This window comes from Phacochoerus africanus, chromosome 2 (genome assembly GCF_016906955.1).
Source record: "Phacochoerus africanus isolate WHEZ1 chromosome 2, ROS_Pafr_v1, whole genome shotgun sequence".
NCBI lineage: Eukaryota > Metazoa > Chordata > Mammalia > Artiodactyla > Suidae > Phacochoerus > Phacochoerus africanus.
In genome coordinates, this window is record NC_062545.1 from 223,562,870 (window position 1) to 223,589,604 (window position 26,735).

The following is a 26,735-nucleotide window of genomic DNA, read 5'->3' on the forward strand; positions in this document are numbered from 1 at the left end:
TTTAAATACCTTCTATTTTTTCCTTTCAAAATTACAGTTACATTCCTGCAGCCTCAACTATTGCACTGTCATCCATGTTGATTTTTCTAATCATATCCCAACATCACCACTTAGTGATCTAACAGGTCTCTCAAACATTCAACACTACCTCTTAATTTTCCTGCTAATAATGCTCTTCCCAAATCTTCCAAGTCTCTGTATTTCAGCAAGTGACAATTCCACTCCACCAGCTTCCCAGGCCAAAATGTTTGGAGTCAATGTTGATTTCTCTTTCTCTTACACCGTACATATTATCTGTCAGAAACTCCTACCCACTTTACTTCTGAAATATATCCAGAATCTAACCACTTCTCACCTTTTATATTCCAAAGTACCACCATTGTTTTCTCAAGTTACTCTGACAATTTTCTAACTGCTCTCCTCACTCCAGTCTATTCTCCACATTGCAGCCAGAGTGATCTTTATAAGAAGAGCCCTATAGGCAGTACCTACACTAAAAAGTCAGATTGTGCGAAGCCTGTGCTCCCAGTGACTTCTCATCTTAATCAAAGTAAAAGCCAAAGCTCTTCTTTGGTCTCTGAGGCCTATGAGCCAGCCTTGATTCCTCCACAATCTCATCTCCTACTGCCTACTCTGCTCAGCTCACAGTTGGCTTCCTTACTGTCTGTGGAGCATGCCACACACTCTTGCTCCGGGGATTTTGAACTTGCTGTTCCTTCAAATACCTGTTAAGTGAATGCAGAATTTTTCCTAATGGTCTTCTTTCCAGGCCTCCAGGCCTTGAATAGAGCCCCTCTTCTGTACCACTCTCTATTTTCCATCCATGTTTTATTCTTCAAAGCACTTATTACCCCTTGATATAGTCTACACACACTTATTGGTCTATGTCTCTCATTCTAGAATGTAAACTCATGAAGATGGACATTTTATTACATTCATTGTTGTATCCCCCGATCCTAGAAAACTCCTGGCACAGAGTGATACCTACTACATATTTCTTGAATGAATGATTACCTAAGACAATCTTCTTGGCTTTCTGTTATCTTTAAGTATACAGGGCAGAAGATGGTGAAGTCGTTCTGGCTTCAGTATTTCAAAGTGTTTTACTAATCTGTCCTCCACCTCGCTTATTTGTTCTGCCTCCTGTATTCTGCTGTTAGCTGCTTCTAGAATGAAATTAGAACATTCCCTAAGACCATATACTAAATAAACTCCAAATGGATTAAAGACCTAGATATAAGACCAGACACTACAAAACTCTTAGAGGAAAACATAGGCCAAACACTCTCTGACATAAACGACAGCAACATCTTCTCAGATCCACCTCTTTAGAGTATTGACAGTAAAAACAAAAATAAACAAATGGGACCTAATCAAACTGAAAAGTTTCTGCACAGCAAAGGAAACCCTAAACAGAATGAAAAGACAACCCACAGAATGGGAGAAAATCTTTGCAAATGAATCGACTGACAAAGGATTCATCTCCAAAATTTATAAACACCTCCTACCCCTCAATACCAAACAAACAACCCACCCCATCAAAAAACAGGCAGAACATCTAAACAGACAATTTTCCAAAGAAGACATACAGATGGCCAAATAAACACATGAAAAGATGTTCAACAGCACTCATTATTAGAGAACTGCAAATCAAAACCACTCTGAGGTACCACCTTACACCAGCTGCAATCGCCATCATCCAAAAGTCTACAAACAGTACGTGCTAGAGAGGGTGTGGATTAAAGGGAACCCTAGTACACTGTTGGTGGGATTGTAAATTGGTGCAACCACTGTGGAAAACAGTATGGCAATTCCTCAGAAAACTAAACATAGAACTACCATTTGACCCAGCAATCCCACTCCTGGGCATCTATCCAGAGAAAAAAAATCATGACTCGAAAAGAAAAGACACATGTACTCTGATGTTCACTGCAGCACTATTTGCAATAGCCAAGACATGGAAACAACCTAAATGTCCATCGACAGAGATAGGATCAAGAAGATGTGGTACATATACACAATGGAATATTACCCAGACATTAAAAGGAAAGAAATAATGGCATTTGCAGCAACATGGATGGACCTAGAAACTATCATGCTAAGTGAAGTCAGTCAGACACTGAGATACCAACACCAAATGCTACCCCTTAACATGTGGAATCTGAAAAAAAGGACACAATGAACTTCTTTGAAGAACAGATACTGACTCACAGACTTTGAAAAACTTATGGTTTCCAAATGAGACAGTTTGGGGGGTGGGGGGATGTGCTGGGGTTGTGGGATGGAAATCCTATAAAATTGGATTGTGATGATCATTGTACAAGTATACATGTAATAAATTCATTGAGTAATAAAAAAATAAAAAAAGAAAACCAAAAAAAAAGAAAAAGAAAAAAGAAAAACGAAAAACCAAACCAAAACAAAGTGCTTTATAGCTTAGATTAAGGAGTACTTTCCTGCTTTCGTTATGGCAATTTTCCACTGATGCCACTAAGTGGAAGATGCTGACTTGCTATAATGGGCATCAACGTATTTTTACCAAGACGGACTAGATGCCCCTGCTTTACAATGAAAGTAGTGAAACTCCTGCTCTCCATGCAGGGTGTCACTCTTTCATTTTGCATTCCATCATGAATTTGCATGAAAATTATACTGAGATCTTCATTTTTCATCATGTCCCCTCCAGTGAAGTCAATGAAACCTAAGGATAGCCCAACTTCTTGAAAGATGAAGCACAAAACAGCATCAGAAAAATAAGAGGAACATGTTTATCAAGTGATCCACCCTTTGGGTCATCCTTACTGGTAAAATTAAAAGGTTGCTTTATTGCACAGAAGCTTAAGCATGTGACAAAAATGAATGCTTTCTAAGGTATGAGCTCTCCCCCTCCATAACTGTTATACACAAACATGTCATGTAACCATGGTGATTTGGTTTCCATCCAGGAAGTGGCTTTTTTATATCCTTCTCTTCAGCCAGAGCATTATGGTCCAGATGATTCATGCCATTTTACTTAGAAATTTACCTATTTTCATCTTTCCCTCCCTTTTGGCCATACCTGCAGCATATGGAAATTACTGGGCCAGGGATCGAATCCAAGCAGCAGCTACAACCTATTCCACAGCTGCAGCAACACTAGATCCTTAACCCACTGTGCCACAACAGGAACTCCTAGTCTCATTTTTAAAAATAAGATTTTTCCCTCTATAAAAATGTAGGTTAGTTTATTAACCCATGAACACAATGTCTCAGATTCTTTCTATCTTTGAGCAAAGAAGACCTACCTTTCTTTTCTTGTGTATTTCACTATCCTTTCTACTTTGAATAATGAAAAAAATCTTGTTAACATTTTACAGTTTCATCCTAATGAAGACAGCTGATATATAATTGTTTGCCTAGGGAGGTGACTGGCAGCAAAGCAGGTCTTGGTCAACTCGTTCACATGGCTGTGGCAATGGAGAATTCCAAGGCTAATGGGTGATGCTACACCCAGGTGATTCCATTCACAAGCCACTCTCTTTAGCACTGGCCACAAAGGACTCTGGATAGGAGTGTTATGAGAGTCATATAGACCCAGTGCAATTCTACCATCATCGCATTTGTCAAAAAACTCAGCTCCTAGAGTTCCTGCTGTGGCTCAATGGGATCAGTGGCATCTCTGCAGTGCCAGAACACAGGTTTTATCCCTTGCCTGGCACCGTGGGTTAAAGGATTCGGAGCTGCGGCAGTTGTTGTGTAGGTCACAACTATGGTTCGGATGTGATCCCTGGTGTGGGAACTCTACCTGCTATGGGGCGGCAAACAAAGAAAACAAAAACAAAAAGACAAAAATCCCTCTAACTAGTGGATCCTCTTCACATTCAAAAATGCAACATTTTAGAAGTTGCCATCATGGCTCAGTGGTTAACGAATCTGACTAGGAACCATGAGGTTGGAGGTTCATTCCCTGGCCTTGTTCAGCGGGTTAAGGATCCGGTATTGCCGTGAGCTGTGGTGTAGGCTGGCAGCTGTAGCTCCAATTAGACCCCTATCCTGGGAACTTCCATAAGCAGCTGATGCGGCCCTAGAAAAGGCAGAAAGACAAAAACAAAAAAAATGCAACATTTTTATAATTTGAAAATGCATGTATTTCCAATCATCACAGACAACATTTACAGTAAGTTAAAAAAACCAAAAACCTAGTAATACCACACACACACAGAATCAAACACATCCTTCTTTTCACTTGATTTATCAGATTTAAGGCAGAATCCACTTTATTTATATAAAAACATATCCAAAGGATTAGCAAATAGTCTTCATTTACCACACTTTCTGAAATTCAGAGCAACCAGGACAACAAAAGAAATTTACCTTTATGTTCTTTCTCCTATTAGGAGACCTCTACCTATGTAGGCTCTTTAAATGATCCTCAACCTAGACCACATGTTAAAGTCCCAGGGAACTTTAAAATACTGATAACCTGGACCCCAACCCTAGGGATTTTGATAAAATTGTCTTATGGTATGTGTCTAAAAGTCCCAGGTGATGCTAATAAGAGCCAAGACTTAGAACCTTCCTCTAAATCTTCTCAACCTCCCCATCATGTCTTTACCTCTTATTGGATTATTTTCTCTCCTCTACACACCACATCTGAAGCTAGTATGGATTCTCTATATTATCTTCTCTCCCAAATAGGTCATAAGACCCTTAAGAGGCAAAAATATCTCCTATTCATCTTCTTCCTTAAATCTCCCACAATGTATCCACAGTGCCAGGTACATAGCAACATTAGCCTCTATTTACACAGCACCTGTTATATCATTCTATATTAACCCTCATAGGGGTGGCTATTACTATGCCCACTGGGCACATGAAGAAACTGAAGACTTCATAGAGGTGAAGTAACCTGCTCCAAATTATGTAACTAACAAGTGGCTGTTACACTCTATCCCAGATCCATCTGACTGCAAGTTCCTGCCTCTTGCCATATAATAGCAAACTTATAAGCTTGATTGGGCTTTGAGTAATTTGGTGCCAATTAAATACTTAAAAACAATCAAACATTTGTATCAGCATGTAGGATTGTTGAAACGGTGCTTCTATAGAAACGAAAGTCAAAATGCATTTAGTCATAGTTCTCATTCTTCCAAAATCATACAATGAACAGTCTATGGCTTCTCATTAAGAAAAGTTTTTTTTTTTTAAAAAAGCTGCTTTAGGTTGAAAGTCTTTTTAGGTGATAAGCTATTCCTTTGCCCTGCCAGAAATGAGTCTTCCTGAAATGTGCCATTGTCTTTCTATGAAATGGAAAAAAAAAATTTAAGGGAAAGGGAAATCACCATGTTAGTGGGGTTTTGTCTGAGGAACCTTCATTTGGGAAGATGACTCAAGGGAAAGAACAGACACTTCATTCTGACATTACAGCATGACAAGCAGGTAAACATCAGGGTCATGGGGTTTCCTAAGCAGGCCTTGCATTTCAAAAACAAAAGAGGAATCAAATGCAAGCCTTTTGGCTCCCTCCTGCCACCTGCTCTTCAGTCAGTTAATGAGAACAAGCAGGGTCAGTACACTGCTCTGAAGCTGGAGCAGAGATGGGGGAAAGACATTCAGAAAACAAAGCTGGAATCAACCAGAAGAAACACATTTTAAAAGCTATTCATTTGCAAACAGAACCAAAACCAAAATCTGACAGGACCAGGTGATTCAAGCATAGTTAAACAATGTTGCTACTTCTCTGATACCTTCCATTAGAAAATGGGTAGTTAAGCCACCTGTTAGCTCTACTGCCTAGCTAATGAAGTAACTCATCCAAATTCACTTTCGTCAAAACCTACTGATGAAGCAGAATAACTACTAAAAGAACACCTGCAAATATGAAAAGCAATTTTTTTATAGTTGTGATTTTTAAAAAGATTTCTCCTCAACAAATCTGAGGCTGCAGCGGGCGTGTAACTAAGGGGTTAAAGCCTGTAAGTTAAACTTCCTTAAAGCCTCTTAATAGTGATGTCCACACTCTCAAGACAGCCACTGCAGAAAGCTGCAGTGTAACCTTACAAAGAAGCAAAGCAAAAACCCCAACTCCCCCACCTTGCTTAAGACTTCAAAGTGTATCCAGTCACTTTTTGCCTGCATTTTGTATATTCTGGAAGACTCTTTGAGTCAGGAATTAAAAAACAAACAGACAAAACTGAGGCTTTCAATGAAATATACATCAGCACCAAATGAAATGAAAAAAGCATATCTAATTTACCTTCGTTTAAAGCCTATCTAATACATCTGAAAGCATGGACATTGTGCACTTGATGTGCTTTTATTATAATCTTCGACTTTGAAACAGACAGGAAAAGTACCAATAAAAAGGGCAGTTTAACGAGCCACGGAAGTCATAACTAGGTTTTTGGAAGAAATGTCATTGCAAGTTGCCTCTTGCAGTAAAAGGTGCTATACATTTTTTCGTACTACTATTTCATCAGCGACACAAAACACAAATTATCCTACTGAAAGAACCATAAATCACTCCAGCAAACATACCTTTAAAAGATACACAGTTACCCGGCGTGGAAATTGTTACAGGCGACAAAATGGCGGCCACAGGAAACGGAGGGGAAGGTTACAAAATTTCTAAGAGCAGAAGTGGTTTTGAAGTAACAAGTGAGAAACAAAAAATAACCTAACCTCTTCAAGATAACCACTAGAACAAGTAAGAAAGTGGGGCTGTGCTGTATGTGAGGAAGTGAGTACAGTGGAGGCTGTAACTCTTCTCACAAAGGAAGTGAATACTCAGTTCTGGTTTTACAAACCATCTCATTTAAGTCAGATTTAACCCACGGGTCACACATCTTGCATTTAGTCCTCAAATAATATAACTCATATACACACACTCAACAATTAGTATTAATATAAAAATGTAGGCAATTTGAACTTAAAAAGGGGAGGGTGTTTTAAAATGAAGGTTTGGAGAACCTACTGTATAGCACAGGGAAATATACTCAATAGTTTGAAAAAAAAACATATGGAAAAAAGACGGGAGATATACACACACACACACATATACATCCTATATATATTGTATGTAATATATTCAAATATATACATATATATCTGATTTACTTTGCTGTACACTTGAAACTAATACATTGTAAGTCAATTATATGCCAATAAAATTTTAATAAAATGAAAAGAAAGTTTGTACTGTCTGATACCAATGATACAAAGTTCCAGGACAGGCAAAATTATGATGACAAGTGGACTGGTAATTGCCTAGGCTTCTGGACTGGGAGGAGGTGGGTCCACTGCAAAGCAGCATGATGGAGCTTTTTAGGGTAAAAGAAACTGTTCTGATTCATGACTGAGTACATGTTAACCATAAATTGGCCAAATTCCTCACACTGTATGCTGAAAGTGAGTGAATTTTATTATATGTAAATTACACTTCCAAAAAGTCATTTAAAACCTAAGGTTCATAGCTTGGCTTTTCAGATTTTGGAATACATTTTCCCAATAAAAGCATGTTACAAATGTATTACATTTTCAGACTTATCTTCCCTGCCATCAAAACATGAATCATTATTGGGGTAAAATCAAGTAGCCTGGAAGACTACTGAGTCTAGAGACTTCAGAATCACAGCCCCTAGAAGTTTACTTTGCACTCTAAGCCCTAGCGGAGGGAGAGAGGGAAATTGTCCAATGTCAAAAAGCAGACACAGAGCTAGGAACTGATGGCTGGCGATGTAAGGCAGCAGCAGGAAAATCTAAGAAGAGTCGGGGAGCAAAAGCATACCCTGGGCATTTCTGCCCTTGACCATGCTCTAAGCAAACCTGTATCTCATACTTACTAGTTGAAGAGAGGGGAAGCCAGAGGTACTTATGCTGTGTCGATGGTACTGGCCAAGGTTTGGTGGGAGAGTAAACTGCTTCCTTATTTCCGCAGAAGAATACCTTGGGTTAAAATAGAAAAATCTAAATGAAGTGGGTTTTTGTTTTTTTTTAAATCATCGCAATTACAGATACAATCTTTAATGTCATGTTATAAAACTTATTCCTTAGCAGAGTGATTGGCTAAAATGACTAAAATGTCCTCAGTGGTTTGTGGGTGGACACTAGAGCTTTTGTGTGATAACATACTCCCTTGAGAAGTTCACAGAGGCCAGGGCACCTGCCATCATGGCTCTTGCCCAATCCTGGAAGGATGACAGCTCAAGGAGGTGGAGGAGTTTGCAGCCCAAGGAAAAGATCCAGGACACTTGGCTCCTTCCTCCAGGTCATTCAGCAGCATTGTCTCCACATGAGGACCTCTGGTCTCTGATTAGAGTGCTTTAAACCCAGAGCTGTCATTTTGATCCAATCACCCCCTTTTCAAGCAATTGAGACCTTCTGATTGGCTGGCTGCTATCAGAGAAAATGCCTGAGAACTGTTATAGGAACACTTCAACCTCCCCCCAGGCCCCTGGGATGCCACCTGGAATTCCAAGGACTGTATTTGTTCCAAACCGCGCCTAGTGAGCGGTCCTTTGAGTCAGCCACAGGGACACTGCTGAGACCTCAGACAACATCTGTGGAGTAGAAAGCACGGGAGAGTGGGTCTCCACTGCCTACTCATATCTGCAGGCATGAGCTGCCCACCAACGACACCCCAGATAAGGAGCAGGTTGACTTTGGGTGCTCACATGTTAGTCATTTGTTTGGAACTCAGAACACATTTCTGCATTAAATCCATTTTCAGAGGCTGGATTCTTAGGCTAGCTCACAAAAGCGTATTTAATTCACAGTGAGGCCACTATGGAAAATAACTAGAAACTGACAGATTGTTGAGGATAAATAACATCCCATATTTGAAACATGCTATGTATCTACCAAAGAGACAGACACCTTTTTTTTTTTTCTTCTTTTTAGGGCTGCACCTGCAGCATATAGAAGTTCCCAAACTAGAGGTCAAATTAGAGCTGTAGCTGCCAGCCTACGCCACAGCCACAGCCACACCAGATCTGAGCTGCATCTGCGACCTATGCCGCAACTCACAACAATGCTGGATACTTAACCCAGTGAGCAAGGCCAGGGATAGAACCCATATTCTCATGGATACTAGCTGGGTTCTTAACCTGCTGAGCCACAGTGGGAACTCCTAGATCACATTCTTGTCAGTAGTGGTCCCATACACTATGATGCAATGGGTGTGAAATCCCAGAGAAGTTGCGGGAGCCCATATTAACTGTCTCCCTTTTTTCTGAAGTATTTTCTTTCTTTGTTTTTTTTTTTTTTAAATGAGGAAATACTAGGATAAGGAGTAAGCACTCTATTGTCCATCAGGGAAATACAAATGAAAACCACAAGGAGAGACCACTTTGCAACCACTAAGATGGCTATAACAAAATAGATAGACAATAATGACTATTGATAAGGACATGAAGAAATTGGAGCAGTCATACACTATTGGTAGAAATGTAAAACTGTGTACCTGCTTTGGAAAACAGTCTCCCAGTTCCTCAAAAATGTAAACATAGAGTTCCCATATATCCTAGCAAATCCACTCCAAGGTTTATATCCAAGAAAAATGAAAACATGCTTCCACACAAAAGTTTATATATAAGTATTCGTAGCGGCATTATTTACAACAGCCAAAATGTGGAAACAACCTAAATATCCGCCAACTCATGAGTGGATAAACAAAATGTGTTATACATGGAATATTATTTGGTAGTAAAAAAGGGAAAAATGTACTGATACAAACTGCAACATGGATGAACCTTGAAAACATTGTAGTCAGTCAAAGAAACTAAACCAAAGGACCAATTTCTTATATGAATGCCAGAATAGGCAAATCTATAGAGACAGAAAGTAGATTAGTGATTGCCTAGGGCTGAGGGGATTGAAAGCAAATGGGAATAGCTGCTAAATGGAATGGGGTTTCTTTCTGGGGTGATGAAAATGTTCTAAAATTAATTGTGGTGATGTATGCACAACTCTGCTAATATACTAAAAACCAGTGAACTGTACATGTTGAATGTGTAAATTCTGTGGCATGTGAATTATTCCAAATAAAACTGACAGATATAGATATAAATGCATGTGTGTGTGTGTGTGTGTGTGTGTGTGTGTGTGTGTGTGTATAGGTATCTACAGAGACATGAGGGAAGGCAAGAATTTGGCATGACAACCAGGAACGGAGATCCCAGATTTTGATCCCAAGTGCTCAATAGACTGCTTTTCATTATAAGCTGGACAGTCACCAGTTTCTAAAAAATCAACAGGTTAGACTACTGCCCAAAAGGAAAGGTCCAACTTACATACACAACACTGCATCTTGTGTTTGGCAGCACAGGAACCAAAACCAGCAGAGCAATCAATTATTTGCTCACTTCAGAAGGTGACAATTATCAGGAAGGGCAGAGACAATCAAGTAAAGTCCTTTTCTGTACCCAGTTGCCTTTTCACAGGTAATATGGATTGCCCCTGTGCCTTCTGCTTCCAGGTCCTACCCCCTACCCCACCTCCACCAACCCAAGGCCTCTTTAGTTTCCTGGCCGTTCTGAAGCCCTTCCTGTCATAGACCAGAGGGGTCTACCTGAAATGGGGGTATCTGAAAACATACACAAAAGAAAGAGGCATTGTGAGAGAGTCATAGAAGGGCAGGAGGGACAGGTTCTTACTTTCATTTTGAAGTAAAATTTGTGGTCCTACCAAAAAAGCCCCAATATTCTTTTCATCCTGTCATCAGAACGGTTCCTGCATCCCAACCCGCCCTAAACAGGGTCAGCTGACCTTCTTGCTGCAATCCCCCATATAAGCTTCCTAACTCAGAGCTAAACAACTGATCTTTCCTGACACATCAGGCCTGCCTCAATCCTATTTCCTCTCCCTACAGAGTCAATCCTACAAAAGACAATTAAACCTGTCCCTTCGAAACTGTCAAAGAAGGCGATGAATTGTTTCTCCTTAAAATGAAAACAGTGAATCATCCAATGTGGAAAGGAATTGCATCATATTCACTTATAGACTTCAAAGTAAAATATCTCTGGAGAGGTCCTATGTGCATTTAAACTAACAAAAACAGGCTGGAATGATAAAATTACATGCTGGTCAAGCCATGGGAAAACCCCTGTGGGACAGTACTGATACAGTGTCTCTGGAAAGTTATACTGTAATATGTGACAATTGTCATAAAACTGTCACTACTCTTCCATCTAACTATCTCACTTTGGAGAATATAACCCACAGAATTCATATAGACAAAAATAAAATGTGAATAAAAATGAGCATAGAAACTGTATATAATCACAAATAATTGAAAATAACCAATGCATCCAACATTAGAGAGAACACTGAGTACATAACAGCATAAAATACATGAAATGTGATTTTATCATTTAAATATTTGTATGGAAATGTGCATAAATAAATGTTATAGGTGGAGTTCCCCCTGTAGTGCAGTGGGTTACAAATCCAACTGCAGTGGCTTGGGTTGCTGTGGAGGTGTGAGTTCAATCCCTATTCAGGCACAGTGAGTTTAAAGGCTCTGGAATTGCTGCAGGTGTGGCATAGGTCACAGGTGTAGCTTGGATTCAATCCCTGGCCTGGAATTTCTATATGCTGCGGATAGGGCCATTAAAAAGAAGGAAGGAAGAAAGGAAGGAAGGTTACAAGTGAAAAGTATTATGAGGAACTAGACAAATATTCAACTATATATATGTGTGTATGTGTGTGTGTGTGTGTGTGCGTATATATATGTATATATGTGTACACACACACACACACACACAGACACACACACACCAGGAGGTTCAGAAATCTTTTTGGTAGTTATATAAGGGGAGTTTAATAACTACCCCATTCAGCTCTTTCTCCACAAAAACGCTTAAGGTCATCATTTAAAAAAACAGTGCATACCTGTACAGTACTGTGTAGGCCTGGGTGCACTCCTTGGGATTTTTAAAAAATTATGTAAACATCAGCCTTTAGGTTGACTGATATGGAACTTATTCTCAAAAGAGCACCACGCTCTAAGTTAACCTTTCTCTTTTCTATGCTGGCCCTGTGAAGGGGGAAGCCTGCGTACAACAAATCAGAAAGCCCAGCCAGCTAAAGAGCTCACACAGGTAGTATGTGTGGGTTTTATTTCCTCTGCATTGGAGTCGCACAACAAATTTAACATGTCTAAGATAAATTTCATGGTGCTAGATTTATATCATTATATTTCCTCAATGAACTAAGATACCCTTCTTCAAATAATTCAAAATGCTCTATAAATATTATCTTCTCTATTTATATAAATGTCAAGACCGCTACCCAGGAGGTAGAATGGTGGAACAAGATAGGTAGCAAGGCTCTATGCTTTTAATCAGATGGACAGATTATTGTGATATATACAGTAGGAACTAAGTATCCATGGAATTAATAATCAAGCAAAGCTTGTCAAATGTGGCCTATGGACCATGTGCATCAAATCATCAGCTGCCTAATAAAAATGCACATTCTTAGACCCTACCCCACTCTTGAATCAGCATCTTTTGTGGTGTTGCCTGGAAAATTGGATTTTATTTTTATTTTAAAAATTTATTTTATTTTTTCTTTTCTAGGGCCGCACCAACGGCATATGGAGGTTTGCAAGCTGGGGGTCTGATTGGAGTTGTAGCCCCTGGCCTACACCAGAGCCACAGCAACTTGGATCTGAGCCACATCTGCAACTTACACCACAGCTCACTGCAACACCAGATTCTTAACCCACTGGGTGAGGCCAGGGATCAAACCTGCAACCCCATGGTTCCTAGTCAGATTCGTTAACCACTGAGCCATGATGGGAACCCTGAAAATTGCATTTTAAACCAGGAACTCCAGGTAATTTTTTTTATATCCAAGAAAGTATAAGATTTACTGATAGGGCAAGTCCATGAGAGAGTGGTTGGTTCATTCATTCATTCATAAAACAGTGAGGGCACACAGAGTGCCGGGCTTTCTGCCAAATGCTAGGGATGGAAGTCCAAGAAGATACTGTTGGTGCTCCTGGAAGTTCAGTCCAGTGGGTGGGGAGGGAGGAGGGCAGATGGATAATTGGATAAATAATTACAATATAAATAATAAGCATTATAATATAGGAGTGTGTATAGTGCCTTGTGAGCAAAGAGGAAGGAGTTACTAAATCAGCCTAGGATTTAGGAGGCTTCTGGGATAAAGGGACTTTGGAACCATATTTTCACAAAAACATCAGTAGGAACAGACCTGATGGAAAAGAAAATAATGTATTTAAGCATTTTTTAAAAACCATTTCATGACATCTAGACATTAGGTGTATTTTAACCATCAGGCTGCCCTGCTGCTTTACAACAGTAACAGCTAGAAGAGCAAAGAAAAAGAGTATTTACTCAGTGACTTAGTCCTGAGCTTTGCCATTTGCCAGCTGTTTGAGTTCAAGTACATGAGTTAACCAAGTTGAGTCTTAGTTTCTTTACATGTAAAATGAAGGGGCTGGGCTATATGAACTCCTAGGCACCTTTCCAGCTCTAACTGGCAAAGAGACTTAAGAATCTCCAAGTGGAACAATCAGCACCATGATCTATACCAGCAGCTGTGCTAGGAAACAGCACAGCTCCAGAATGCTTTTCTCTGCCACTCTTATTAAACGAAAATGCTCTCCCTGTATGTTGGTATGGCCGGTAGCCAAAACGGTTGGAAGTATTTTAAAACTGATTCAAGAAAAAAAGCCTTGCCTATAAGTATTTAAAGAGGTTCAGAGTTTTCCTGAATCTGACATGTTTCAAACAGTAAAAGGGGTCGAATAAAGAAAAGCAAACATACAATTTACTTATAATTTACATATAGTCACTCTTAGTAACAACTAACTATAAAACACTCAACAACTACAAAGTATAAAGTACGTGGCTGGTAATAAATAATAATCAGTCATTTGTGGGTGGCATATATATGGACATAGCCCCAAGCACATGGTATAATGAAACCTTGCCAAACAGCCATTGTTCAGGACTAGAAATGATTTATACTGAGTGAGTGGTGAAAGAATGTTACTCCCTACCCCTGCAAACGTCCTGAATTATAAGGTTAGGGCAGTATCATATAAAAACAATAATAAAGCTTTTAAAATTTGCCACATGTATGCAGGAAAATGATGCTCTGAATGATGTAAACAACACAGGGCTGGACGGCAGTACAGGGCATGGATAAGGTCTGAAAACACAGAGCTGGCCCAAGAGTGAGTAGTTCCTGGAGTTGAGCACATAAATATGATCTAAAGGTTTTTCTGAGATGCTTCCTCAGATACTTTTAGTAAAGTACACCTTTAAATTTAAAAGCCTAGAAAAGGAATTTCTATAGTGAATTTTATATGTATACAATACATCATGTTATATATACCATATAGATATCTATCCATCTATCTCTATTTCTGCCTTTGAATATATACGCATGCATACGTTTTGAGCAATGAATTCCTCAGAAGTTCATCAGCCTTGAGGCTTCGAAATTTTTTTTCAAGTTTTAGAGTTTCTCATATTTTCCATCTTGTCTCATAAATAGACATGCCATAAATGTACAGTTTCTGTAAAGATGATTCATTGGGTGGAAATATGATTGCAAAGAGAAGTTTGCCCCTATTAACAAGCTGTGGAACTTATTTCTTCCTCACAGGGGAGTCCCAGATCCCTTTCACTTGGAAAATTCCCCCAATACAGAAGACTATTTCCTCACTGCCTGAAGTGTTTAAGGATGACTGCAGTGAGTCTGGAGAAGAAGGATTCCTCACTGTCTTCAGGGATCCTCCAAGGGAGCTCCTCCTCCAGCCCTTATATATCACCTTGTACATTAGTTTCTCTCCAGCCATTATCACCACCTACTGAGGCAGCATAATCCCCGAAAAGAACACCTGTAAAAATTGAGTGCTTTTTGTTTGTCACTGGATTATTAAAGGGGGGAAGGGGTTTCTCCAGAAAAATGTGTTGAGACATAAACCGATCTAACATATGAAAACTGAAGTCCCAAAAGAAGAGAAACAAAATGGAAACAGAAGTAATATTTAAAGAAATATTGACAAAAATAGCAAAGACAGGAGTTCCTGTCATGGCTCAGCAGAAATGAATCTCACTAGCATCCATGAGGATGCAGGTTTGATCCCTAGCCTCGCTCAGCGGGTTAAGAATCTGGTGTTGCCGTGAGCTGCGGTGTAGGTCACAGATGCGGCTCAGATCTGATGTTACTGTGGCTGTGGCTTAGGCTGGTGGCTTCAGCTCCAATTCAACCCCTAGCCCGGGAAGCTCCATATGCTGTGGGTACAGCCCTAAAAAGACCAAAAACAAAATAAAAATAAAATAAAATAAAAGACATAGATTCTTAAAGGTCTACAGACCCCCTTCAGAATCAATACAAAGACAAATCAAATCTAGACACATTGAAGTACAACTGCTGAAAATCAAAGAGAAATTTTAAATGCTCTTAAAAAGATCTGGGGGGAAAGACACACTACCTTCAAAGTATAATAAGACTAATAACTGACTTCTCAAGTGAAAAAATAAAGTCCAAAACCAATGCGATGTCATTCTTAAAGTGTTGAAACAAAACAACTACTAATACAGAATTTTCTACCCGGTGAAAATACCCATCATAAATAAAGAATAAACATTGTACAACTACAAATGTAGTAAATTCATTGAGTAATATAAAAAAGTAAAAAATAAAGAATAAAGATTTCATCAGATAAGCAAAAACTGGGAGAATTTATTACCAGCAGAGCCATACTAAAAGAAATACTAAAGAGAGTTCTTTAGACAGAAGTAAAGTGATCCCAGATGGAAGCAGAGAAGTGCTGAAAGCAATAAAGTGAATCAAAAGGATAAATACATGATAGTGACTGTACAAAGAAATAATAATATGAAATTTAAAATATATATAGAATTAAAATACATGTCAACAATTTCCTCCCTCCCCAAAGGTGGGAGGGATAAATAGAGTTCCTATGTTTTAAAGTTATTTTATCTATGAAGTGATAAAAATACTAATATTGGAATTGTAATAAGTCAAATATGTATTACAATCTCTATGGGAACAAGAGACATGTTGAAAAATAAAAAAAAAAAACACAGTAGGAGTGTACATTTAAATTCAGATACGGACTTGAACATAGAACCTGAAACCATAAAACTGGTGGTTTTTTTAACATGACTCCAAAAGCAAAAATAAATAGGTGGGAACACGTCAAACCAAAAATCTTCTGCACAGTAAAGAAAGTCATCAACAAAATAAAAAGGTAACCTGATGAATGGGAAAAAAATATTTGCAAACCATACAAGGGCTAAAATCATGATAAGGGGGTAAAATAAAGAATATATAAAGAACTCATACAACTCAATAGCAAAAACAAACAAACAAACAAACAAACAAAAAAACCCCAAATCTGATTTTAGAATGGGCAGATCTGAATAGACATTTTTCCCAAAGAAAACAGGTACATGAAAAGATGCTCAGCTTCCTCAGTTATCAGGGAAAAGCCTATAAAACCCACAATGAGATAACACCTCACATCTGTTAGAATAGCTATTATCAAAAAGACAACAAATAACAAGTGTTGGTGAGAATGTGGAAAAAAGGGAACCCTTGTGCACTGGGAGTACAAATTTGTGCAGCCACTATGGAAAATAGAATGGGGTTTCCTCAAAAAAATTAAGAATAAAACTGCCATATGATCCATCAATTCTACTTCTGGGTGGAAAACACTAATTCAAAAGGATATGTGCACCCCCATATTCACCACAGCATTATTTACAATAGCCAACATATGGAAACAACCTAAGTGTCATTCAGTGGATGAATGAACAAATAAATTGTATTGTGTGTGTGTGTGTGTGTGTGTGTGTGTGTGTGTTTACATACACACACAGAGGAATATTATTCAGCCACAAGTTAGAATGAACTCTTATCATTTGTGACAACATGGATAGACTTCAAGGGCATTATGCGAGATGAAGTAAGTCAGAAAAAAGACAAACACCACATGATCTCTCTTATATGTAGAATCTAAAACAAACAAACAACCTCCCCCAAACAGCCAAGCTCATAGATACCGAAAACAGATTAGTGGTTACCAGTGGTAGGGGTGTGGATGGAGGAAATGAGTAAAGGGAGCCAAAAGGTTTAAAAAAAGAAAAGGACATCATATCCAATTTCAAATGCTGTAGGGTCAGTGCCTGGTGATTTGCCTAAGTATAAACCATTCTGTTAAAAAGGGACATCTACTTTAGAATTTTTTTTTTTTTTTGGTCTTTTTTACCTTTTTCTAGAGCCACACCTGCGGCATAAGGAGGTTCCCAGGCTAGGGGTCTAATTGGAGCTGTAGCCACCGGCCTATGCCAGAGCCACAGCAACGTGGTATCCGAGCCGTGTTGGCGACCTACACCAGAGCTTATGGCAACACGGGACCCTTAACCCATTGAGCGAGGCCAGGAATTGAACCTTCATCCTCATGGTTCCTAGCTGGATTCGTTAACCACTGAGCCACAACTGGAACTCCTACTTTAGAATTTTACCTGGGATTCACCTTGCTAAGTTCTGAACAACCAGGAAAGAAACTGAAAGTGTAATGATTTATAACACACTAAGACTTCTATGCATAATGATTTCACTTACTCCTTAAAGTGACCTAGGGAAATGGCAGAATAACTTTATTATCCTCATATTTGAGATAAGTTATCTAAGTCTTAGGGAAGGAAAAGGCTGAAGAAAAAAAATTCAGATATATTGGTGATTACATTAAATATAGCTAGATTAAAGTATCCAATTAAAAGAGAAATATCATCAGATTACATAAAAAAAGATATACTACATATTCAGAGAAAACTCTAATTCAAAAAGCACATGCACCCTAATGTTCATAGCAGCACTATTTACAATAACTAAGACATGGAAGCAACCTAATTGTCCATCAACAGAGGAATGGATAAAGAAGATATGGAGTGAGTGAGTGTGTGTGTGTGTGTGTGTGTGTGTGTGTATAATACTCAGCCATAAAAAAAGAATGATATATATGCCATTCACAGCAACAGAGATGGACCTAGAGATTATCTTACTAAGTGAAGTAGGTCAGAAAGAGAAAGACAAATATATGATATCACTTATAAATGGAATCAAAAATATGGTACAAATGAACTTATTTACAGAGCAGAAACAGACTCCAGACATAGAAAACAAACATGGTTACCTAAATAGAAAGAGGTGGGGAGGTTTAAATTAGAAGTTTGCTATCAGCAGCTATAACTACTACATAGAAAATACCAAAAGGTCCTACTATATAGCATAGGGAACTATATTCAATATCTGGTAATAAACCATAATGGAAAGAATATGAAAAAGAAATATATACATACTTTGATGTACACTAGAAACTAACACATTGTAAATCAATTGTACTTCAATTAAAAAAAATTATTGCTGCTTGAAAGAGATATAATTTTTTAACAGATTTATTGAGGTATATTTGACATGCAATATATTGCACATATTTAAGGTATTCAGGTATACAATTTATAGGTTTGAATATCTATTTATTTAAGGTGTATAATTTATAGGTATACACCCATGAAACTATCACTGTAATCACAAAGTTTCCTCATGCTCCTTAATCTTCCCCACCCTTTGCCCCTAGGTAATAATTTGCATTTGGTCACTACAGGTTAGTTTGCATTTTCTAGATTTTTATATAAATGGAATCAGACAATATATTTCTTTCTTATCTGGCTTCTTGCACCTAGAGTAACTATTTTATATCTACGTTGCAGTGTGTATCAAGAGTTCATTCCCTTTTATTATAGAGGAGTATTTCATTGCATGACTATACCACAATTTGCTTATCCATTCACTTGCTGATGAACATTTGAGTTACTTCCAGGTTTTGGCTATTAAAATAAAGCTGCTATGAACATTAATGTGTAAGTCTTTATATATACATGTTCTTTCCTTTCTCTTGGGTAAATGCCTATTTAAACTGTTTACAAAGTAATGGAGGAAAGTTATGCAAAAATAACTAAAAGAAAGCTTGTGTAGCTATACCAGGCAAAAAGGACTTTAAAATAAGGCAGGACATATGACTGAAGATAAAGAGGCATTTCTTTTTCTTTCTTTTTGGCCACAACCACAGCATTTAGAAGTTCCCACATGAAGGGTCAAACCCATACCACAGCAGGGACCAGAGCCACAGCAGTGACAACTCCAGATCCTTAAACATTAGGCCAGAAGGGAACTCCCAGGAGAACATTTTTTTCTCTTGTCTTTTTAGGGCTGCATCTGCAGCATATGGCGGTTCCCAGGTGAGAGGTCCAATCAGAGCTGTAGCTGCTGGCCCACGCCACAGCCACAGCAATGGCAGATCTGAGCCATGTCTGCAACCTACACCACAGCTCAGGGCAATGCTGGATCCTTAACCCACTGAGAAAGGCCAGGGGTCAAACCCGTGTCTTCATGGATACAGGTCAGGTTCATTAACCACTGAGCCACAAAGGGAACTCCCAGGGAGAACATTTCTTAAGAGATCAAGGATCAATTCACCAGCATTATATAGCAATTCTAAATATATATGTACCAAGTAATAAAGGCTCAAAATGTATAAAGAACTGGAGAAATTTCAAATCCACAATTATAATGAAAGATTTTAATATACCTTTTTCAGCTAAGTAATGTAACATGTAGATTTAAAAAATTAGAGATATATAGGATTCAAACATGATAAACAAACTCGATCGGACTTATATAGAAAATACAGTATATAATGACAGAGTACACATTCTTTTTGTGCACACTGAACCATGTACCAAAATTGACCATTTCCTTTGACCATAAAGCAAATCTCAACAAGTTTCTAAGGTCAGAAATCATGTAGAGCAGGTAGTCTGACACCAGAATGGGATTAAACAAGAAATCAACAAAAATATACTAGCTGTCTAGGCAATCCTTAGGTGGCACAGCGGGTAAAGGATTTGGCATTGTCACTGCTGTGGCTTGGGCTACAGCTGTGGCATGGATTCAATCTCTGGTGCCAGAACTTCCATATGCTGTAGACATGGCCAAACAAAAACAAAAACAAAAACAAAAGACAACCATATTAGCATACTAAATATTTGCTTATTTTTGCCAATGGCACAATATTAAGTATGTTTCTTTGTGTACTAGGCTGAATAAATGGCTTTTTAAAAACTAATTAAAACTAAAATGAAAAAATAAGAAAAATCATATATAATATCTAGACATAGTAATAAACTATATTTTGAGTATGTCATATTTTTGTATTCTTAAATATAAAAACAAAAAAGAACAGTCTAAAATGTTTCCCTCCTAATTTTGTCTGCCAGTTATGCAGGTTCCTTCCCCATAAAAGTTTGTGTATCTTCTGTGCATATACAGTATACACACAAATGCATGTATATATTTTTTCCTCCATTTTTTTTTACACAAATGAGAACACAATACTTGAGATTCTATCTATGATGTAGTGTGTACCAATAGTTCATTCCTTTTTTTTATGGAGAAGTATTACATTGTACAGATATACCAACTCTGTTTATCCATTCACTGGTAATCTGCATTTTACTTTGTTTTTTTGTCTTTCGTGGGCCACACCCATGGCATATGGATGTTCCCAGGCTAGGGCTAATTGGAGCTGTAGCTATTCCCCTACACCACACCCACAGCAATGCCAGATCCAAGCCACGTCTGCGACCTATACCACAGCTCATGGCAATGCCAGATCCTTAATCCATGGAGCAAGGCCAGGGATCGAACCTGCAACCTCATGGTTCCTAGTTGGATTTGTTTCCACTGTGCCACGACACATTTTGCTTTTTTTTCACCTAATAGATAAGGTCAAAAGAACGCCTGATTCTTTTTATAGCTGTATGTGTTTTCTATTATATACGTGAGCAATAATTTCTTAACTAGTCTCTTGTACAGGTTTTTATTGTTTCCAATTTTTTTAATTTAAGTATAATTGACAAACAAAATTATATTAGTTTCAGGTACACAACATAATGATTTGGTATTTGTAAATTTTACAAAACGATCACCACAAAAAGTCTAGTTAATATCTGTCACTATACACAGTTACAAAATTTTTTTATGATGAGAACATTTAAGATCTATTCTTTTAGCAACTTTCAAATATGCAGTACAGTATTATTAACTATAGTCACCATACTATACATTATATCCCCATAACATTTATTTTATAACTGGAAATTTGTACCTTTTTACCCCTTTCAACAATTTTGCCGATTCCCCAACCTCTGCCTCTGGCAATTACCAATCTGTTCTCCCTATCTATAGGCTTAATTTGTTTTGTTTATATTCCATACATAGGTAAGACCATGTGGTATTTGTCTTTCTTTGATTTATTTCACTTAACATATTGTTTTCGAGATCCGTCTATATAGTGGCAAATAGCAACACTTAAAAATTTTTAGAGGAACCTCCACACTGTGTTCGAAATTGGCTGCACCTGGGTTGTTTCAATATTTTTTCCATATGGTATTTGTCTTTGTCTTTCTGGCTCATTTCACTCAGTATGAGATTCTCTAGTTCCATCCATGTTGCTGCAAATGGCATTATGTCATTCTTTTTTATGGCTGAGTAGTATTCCATTGTGATATGATATCACTTATAACTGGAATCTAATATCCAGAACAAATGAACATCTCCACAGAAAAGAAAATCATGGACTTGGAAAACAGACTTGTGGCTGCCTGATGGGAGAGGGAGGGAGCGGGAGGGATCGGGAGCTTGGGATTATCAGACACAATTTAGAACAGATTTACAAGGAGATCCTGCTGAGTAGCATTGAGATCTATGTCTAGATACTCATGTTGCAACAGAACAAAGGGTGGGGAAAAAAATGTAATGTATACATGTAAGGATAACTTGATCCCCTTGCTGTGCAGTGGGAAAATAAAAAAAATATATATATATATTTTTCCAGCACAAATAATGTTGAGTAAATCGCACGTGTTAATTCATACATTTATAAACATATCTGTGGAATCAAGTCCCAGAAGTGGAATTTCTGAGTCAAAGGTGTTTATGTGTTTGTCCTTTATAGCATTTTACCAATTACTACTCAAGTCGGCAATAGAAGAGAACGTACAAAATGGTTTCATTAAATTTAAGGAGTTAATGAACTAGTTGGCTATTCTGCCTGAAGTTATCTATAACTATTCTGCAGAGTCAAGATTTGTTTATGTGATAGAAAACCAATATCTTCAATGAGGAGCTTTTCTGCCTATTGTGGGAAGGGAGCTGTCATTTATAATGTTAATCCCTTCATCTACAGGGCAACTGTAAAAACTCAGCACTTTGTGGTTGGTTACCTTCCATCAGGCTAAAGATGTGATCTAGGCATACCGAGTGTGTGGTCCCAATGAAAAGAATTCAAAGTGGAGGTCAAATTGGCAGTTGGATGATCAGTCTGGAGCAGAAATGAGAGCTCAGGTTGCAGATGTAAATTTGGCCAGCCTTGAGCTTGGGTTGTTTTTCCAATAGGGGTGAGAGACCTATACCTCTCCAACCATGGTTTCTCATTCATTTCTCTAGCAACCCATCGTCTAGATGCTGTATGGGTTACCTGCAGTGGTGTGGTCAGAATCTGTGGTCCTGAAGCACAGCTAAAAAGCAGCTGAACCAACCTCTTACTTCAAGCACAGTCATCCTTATGTTTTAGATTTGATTCTTCTTTGATGAATCTGCCCTTTGAGAAAACCCAGGTAGTGAGAGCTTTCAACAAGCTAATCATAAAAGATCCTCAAAGCAGTGTCTAAACCACAGGAGAATTTGTGGAATGATATTTTGCCAAACTCATGAAATAAAAATAGGCATGTTTCTAAATGTTGAGAAAAGCTTTCCAATTATTAGGACTGTGGAAGGTTGACAATTTGCACTGCATATAAATTTATTTTATAAATATAAAATAAATTTTTAGTGAGAACAGAAAATCATGCTGCTGTTTATCAAGTGCTTACACTACCCCTGGCCCTGTTCTGAGCACTAATATGTGCCATCCCACTGAAAACATACAATATTCTAAACTGAGTTTATTGCCACAAATTTAACAAATGCAAAACTCAGGGCTGAAAATGTCCTGAGTCAGGATTTGAACCTAAGGCTGACTCCAAAGACTATGATAATATAAGCTCAAAAATGCATGTAAATTTAAGTGCATTATTTTAAAATATATAGAAGGAAAAACACTAGAAGGAAATACTATTCACAGTTGTCTTAGAGAGGCAGGGTAATAAAGGCTTTTTTCCTCTATACGCTGTTCTTTTTCCAAATTGTGCTGTGGTTGCCATAATCTTATAACAGAAATCTCTCTCTCTCTCTCTCTCTCTCACACACACACACACACACACATTTAACCCTCCAAGTTGTCAACTTTCCAGGTAATATAAATTCTGCTGAGACACCCAGGAATGAGCCCGAACATTTTTAGACTCTTGAGGACTCCTTTCACCACTATTATTTTGTTTCTAAGTCTCTTGCAATTTCTAAATAAAATTATGTTCTCAGCATACTTTGTTTGAGTCCTTGTATCCACTTCCTGATCTGTCTGGATTCAATTAAACTCAACAAATATTGTTGGGGCTATTGATTAAAAGCATCCCATTTCTCCACTCATATATGTGATTTATCTGAGTTATTTGTTCTGGGCATGGCCAGCTCTCCAGTAAAACCCTGAGAGCCTTTGGCCTCTGCCACCCAGGTGACTGTAGCTGTGCAGTGCAACTACCTTTTGCCATAAGATGAAATGGGGTGATTTTAACTCCTTCTCTTTTTTTGTGAGTTCTATGTTAAATTGTGGAATTTCATTTAATTTATTGAGGTGACTGAGAGAGAAAGTTTGTGTTTGCCCTTGAACACAGCTTCAACCTGTGCTGGACAAATGAACTGAGTTGAGGATGGTAAGACTGGTTGCATTTTCTTGTGCACCCTATATTGCAGTGGTTCTCAAAGTACGGTCCCTGAACCAACAGCATTTCCCTAGGAATTTGTTAGAGATGCAAATTCTTGGGCCTCACCCCAGACCTACTGAATCCTAAACTCTGAAGGGGTGCTCAGCAATGTGTGTTTTAACAAGCCCTCCAGGTGATTCTAATGTACTCTCAAGTCTGATAACCTCTGGTCAGACAAATTCCAGCTCTACCTGTCAGCCTTCCCTTGCCTTGTCCTCAACCTCCCTCAGACTTTGGACTTTGCAGTCTGGTCACCCTTCTCTAACTACACCTGCCTAGCTAGTTAATGTAAAGATAAAGATTCTAACAGACATTCATTTAATGATGCTTAAATTCCTACACAACCAGATTTAACTAAAGTATGTCACTTTATACAGATCATTCATGCATCCCCAAATAATCACCTTCCCCTTCCCTTCTTCTCTGGTCCCAAACCATCTCCTTAAAATTTATTTCAGATTGGGAGTTCCCATTGTGGCGCAGTGGTTAACGAATCCGACTAGGAACCATGAGGTTGTGGGTTCGATCCCTGGCCTTGCTCAGCGGGTTAAGGACCGGCGTTGCTGTGAGCTGTGGTGAAGGTTGCAGACGTGGCTCGGATCCTGCATTGCTGTGGCTCTGGCGTAGGCTGGTGGCTACAGCTCCGATTCAACTCCTAGCCTGGGAACCTCCATATGCCATGGAAGCGGCCCTAGAAAAGACAAAAAAAAAAAATTGATTTCAGATTGAAAGATGGGAGCAATGCTTCTTACACCAGGAAACTGCTTTGTTCCTAGGTTATTCAACTATTAATAGTAAACTATTGTTTGTTTTTGGAAAAAGCTCTGAAGTGAGGGGGAGTGGAGACTAGAAGGGGGATGTGGTGGAGAAAGAACAAGGTGAGGAAAGACGTAGAACAAAGAGACTCTGTTAGCTGAGAAGAGGATAAAGCAAAGATGAGATGTAAGCCCAGAAGTCCAACATGGATTTATTCTTTCAACAAACATTTACTGATCTACTACTTGCCCAAGGTTCTAAAAAAAAGCAGATAAAAATCCCTGCCCTTAAGAAGCTGATATTTGGGGAGTTCCCATTGTGGCTGAGTGGTAACAAACCTGACTAGTATCCATGAGGACGAGGGTTCGATCCCTGGCCTCACCCAGTGGGTGAAGGATCCCGAGTTGCTGTGGCAATGGCATATGCTGGCAGCTGCAGCTCCAATTCAGTTCAACCCTAGCCTAGGAACTTCCATATGCCACAGGTGCAGCTGTAAAAGAAGAAGAAGAAGAAGAAGAGGAAGCAGCAGCAGCAGCAGCAGCAGCAGCAGCAGCAGCAGCAGCTGACATTTGAATGTGCAAGTGACCCCTGAGCTTCTGTTACCATGACTGGGTATCAAGCATTGCACTATCCGGTGATTTTCTTCACCTGATGGGCCTGCTGGGTTTCATGACAGTACGTATCAGAGGAAAGGGATCTTTGGGTGCTTTCATGGGAGGGGAGGCGATGGCCAACATGAGGGGAAGTTGTTCAAAAAGGGAATGTAACCAGACTCCCCTCAATGAAACAAATTTAGCAACTCACAGAGCAAAGGTGGCTTTTACGTTTTATTTCTCTATAAGTTGCAAGTATCATGTACATTCTACAAAGGCAAAGCCATTCTCATAACGCCTCATTTTGCAGAAAAGGAAAACTGAAACAGAGAACTGAGAGCCTGGATTAGGTTCTGAAGGAGAGACTGCTCTGACCTAAAAAGCCAAGTCTTTCTCTCCCAGGTTTTGCTCTTGCCAAAGGGGCATATTTACACTCACTTAGTTTCAGCACTCATCCTGTACTAGAGGCAAGGCCCTGTCTTCTGCCAACATTTTCCAGGAAACCACCATGTCCTTTATCGCTTTTGCAAATACTCTTCCTGCTGGCCTCAGAAAGAGCCTCATTCTTGTGTTCCATCCACTATTTGCCATAAAAATCCTGAGGCTGTACCCTTAATAAAATTTCTATCCAGTTATAAAAATAAGTTTCTTTACTCATCCCTTACTAAAGTGTTGGGTATGTGAGTGTGATACATGCAGAAGTAAAAGTCCCTTAAATCACTTCCTAATAATTGCAAGCACATTCTATACACAAGACAGTTATTCAAGATGACAGTTATTATGATATTTCCTCTGGCAAAACTGCAAAGCCTGAGTTATGGACCAAGAAGCTATTTTAAGTCAAGAATACTGACTAAAGACACCAGCTCACCTACTTTGGGGGGGAAGAGGTTTCTTATATGGTATTTCCCCCATGTGCAATATTAGAATAATGATACTATACTTACTGCATAAAAGTACAGTATATTCTTAAAATATACCCATTAGAGACTAGAGAACATGAATGGTAAAGTTATATATGGCCCAGGGACCAAACCCAAGCCACAGCAGTGACAAAACCAAGTCCATAGCTGCCAGACTACCAAGGAACTCCACATAAACTTTATTTAAAAGAGACTAATAGCAAAAGAATATAAAGAAATTTCTTTCTTTCTCCATTAATGTATGATCCTTTCTTATTACTCATCTTAAAATCAAAACAGTCCAAAAAGTCTCAAAATAATTATAAGGATGACCTAAAGACTTTCTGTTTACACTTAGAAAATTATCCTAAACACTTATAATTAGGCACATATATGACAATCTTTCCTTTTGTGTATTGATATTTTTTCTTTTTCTTTTTCAGAAAACTTTAATATGAAACCTTCTGATATTCAAGTTAATACCATAACAGCAAGGTTAACTTGACCAAACTCTGAAC

The 26,735-nt window shown here is 38.5% G+C and overlaps 1 protein-coding gene across 2 annotated transcripts in view; it reads right to left on the minus strand.

Moving 5' to 3' along the window:
- Positions 1 to 26,735, minus strand: part of DOCK8 (dedicator of cytokinesis 8) — a 233,153-nt gene that overhangs the window by 171,996 nt on the left and 34,422 nt on the right. Inside the window, exon 2 of one of the 2 annotated variants that reach the window (XM_047767727.1) lies at positions 7,821 to 7,923. In XM_047767727.1, the coding sequence (XP_047623683.1) occupies positions 7,821 to 7,923 (103 nt within the window). Of the gene's footprint in view, positions 1 to 6,516; positions 6,664 to 7,820; positions 7,924 to 26,735 lie in introns of those variants that run through there. The other variant, XM_047767728.1, reaches the window with a different exon arrangement.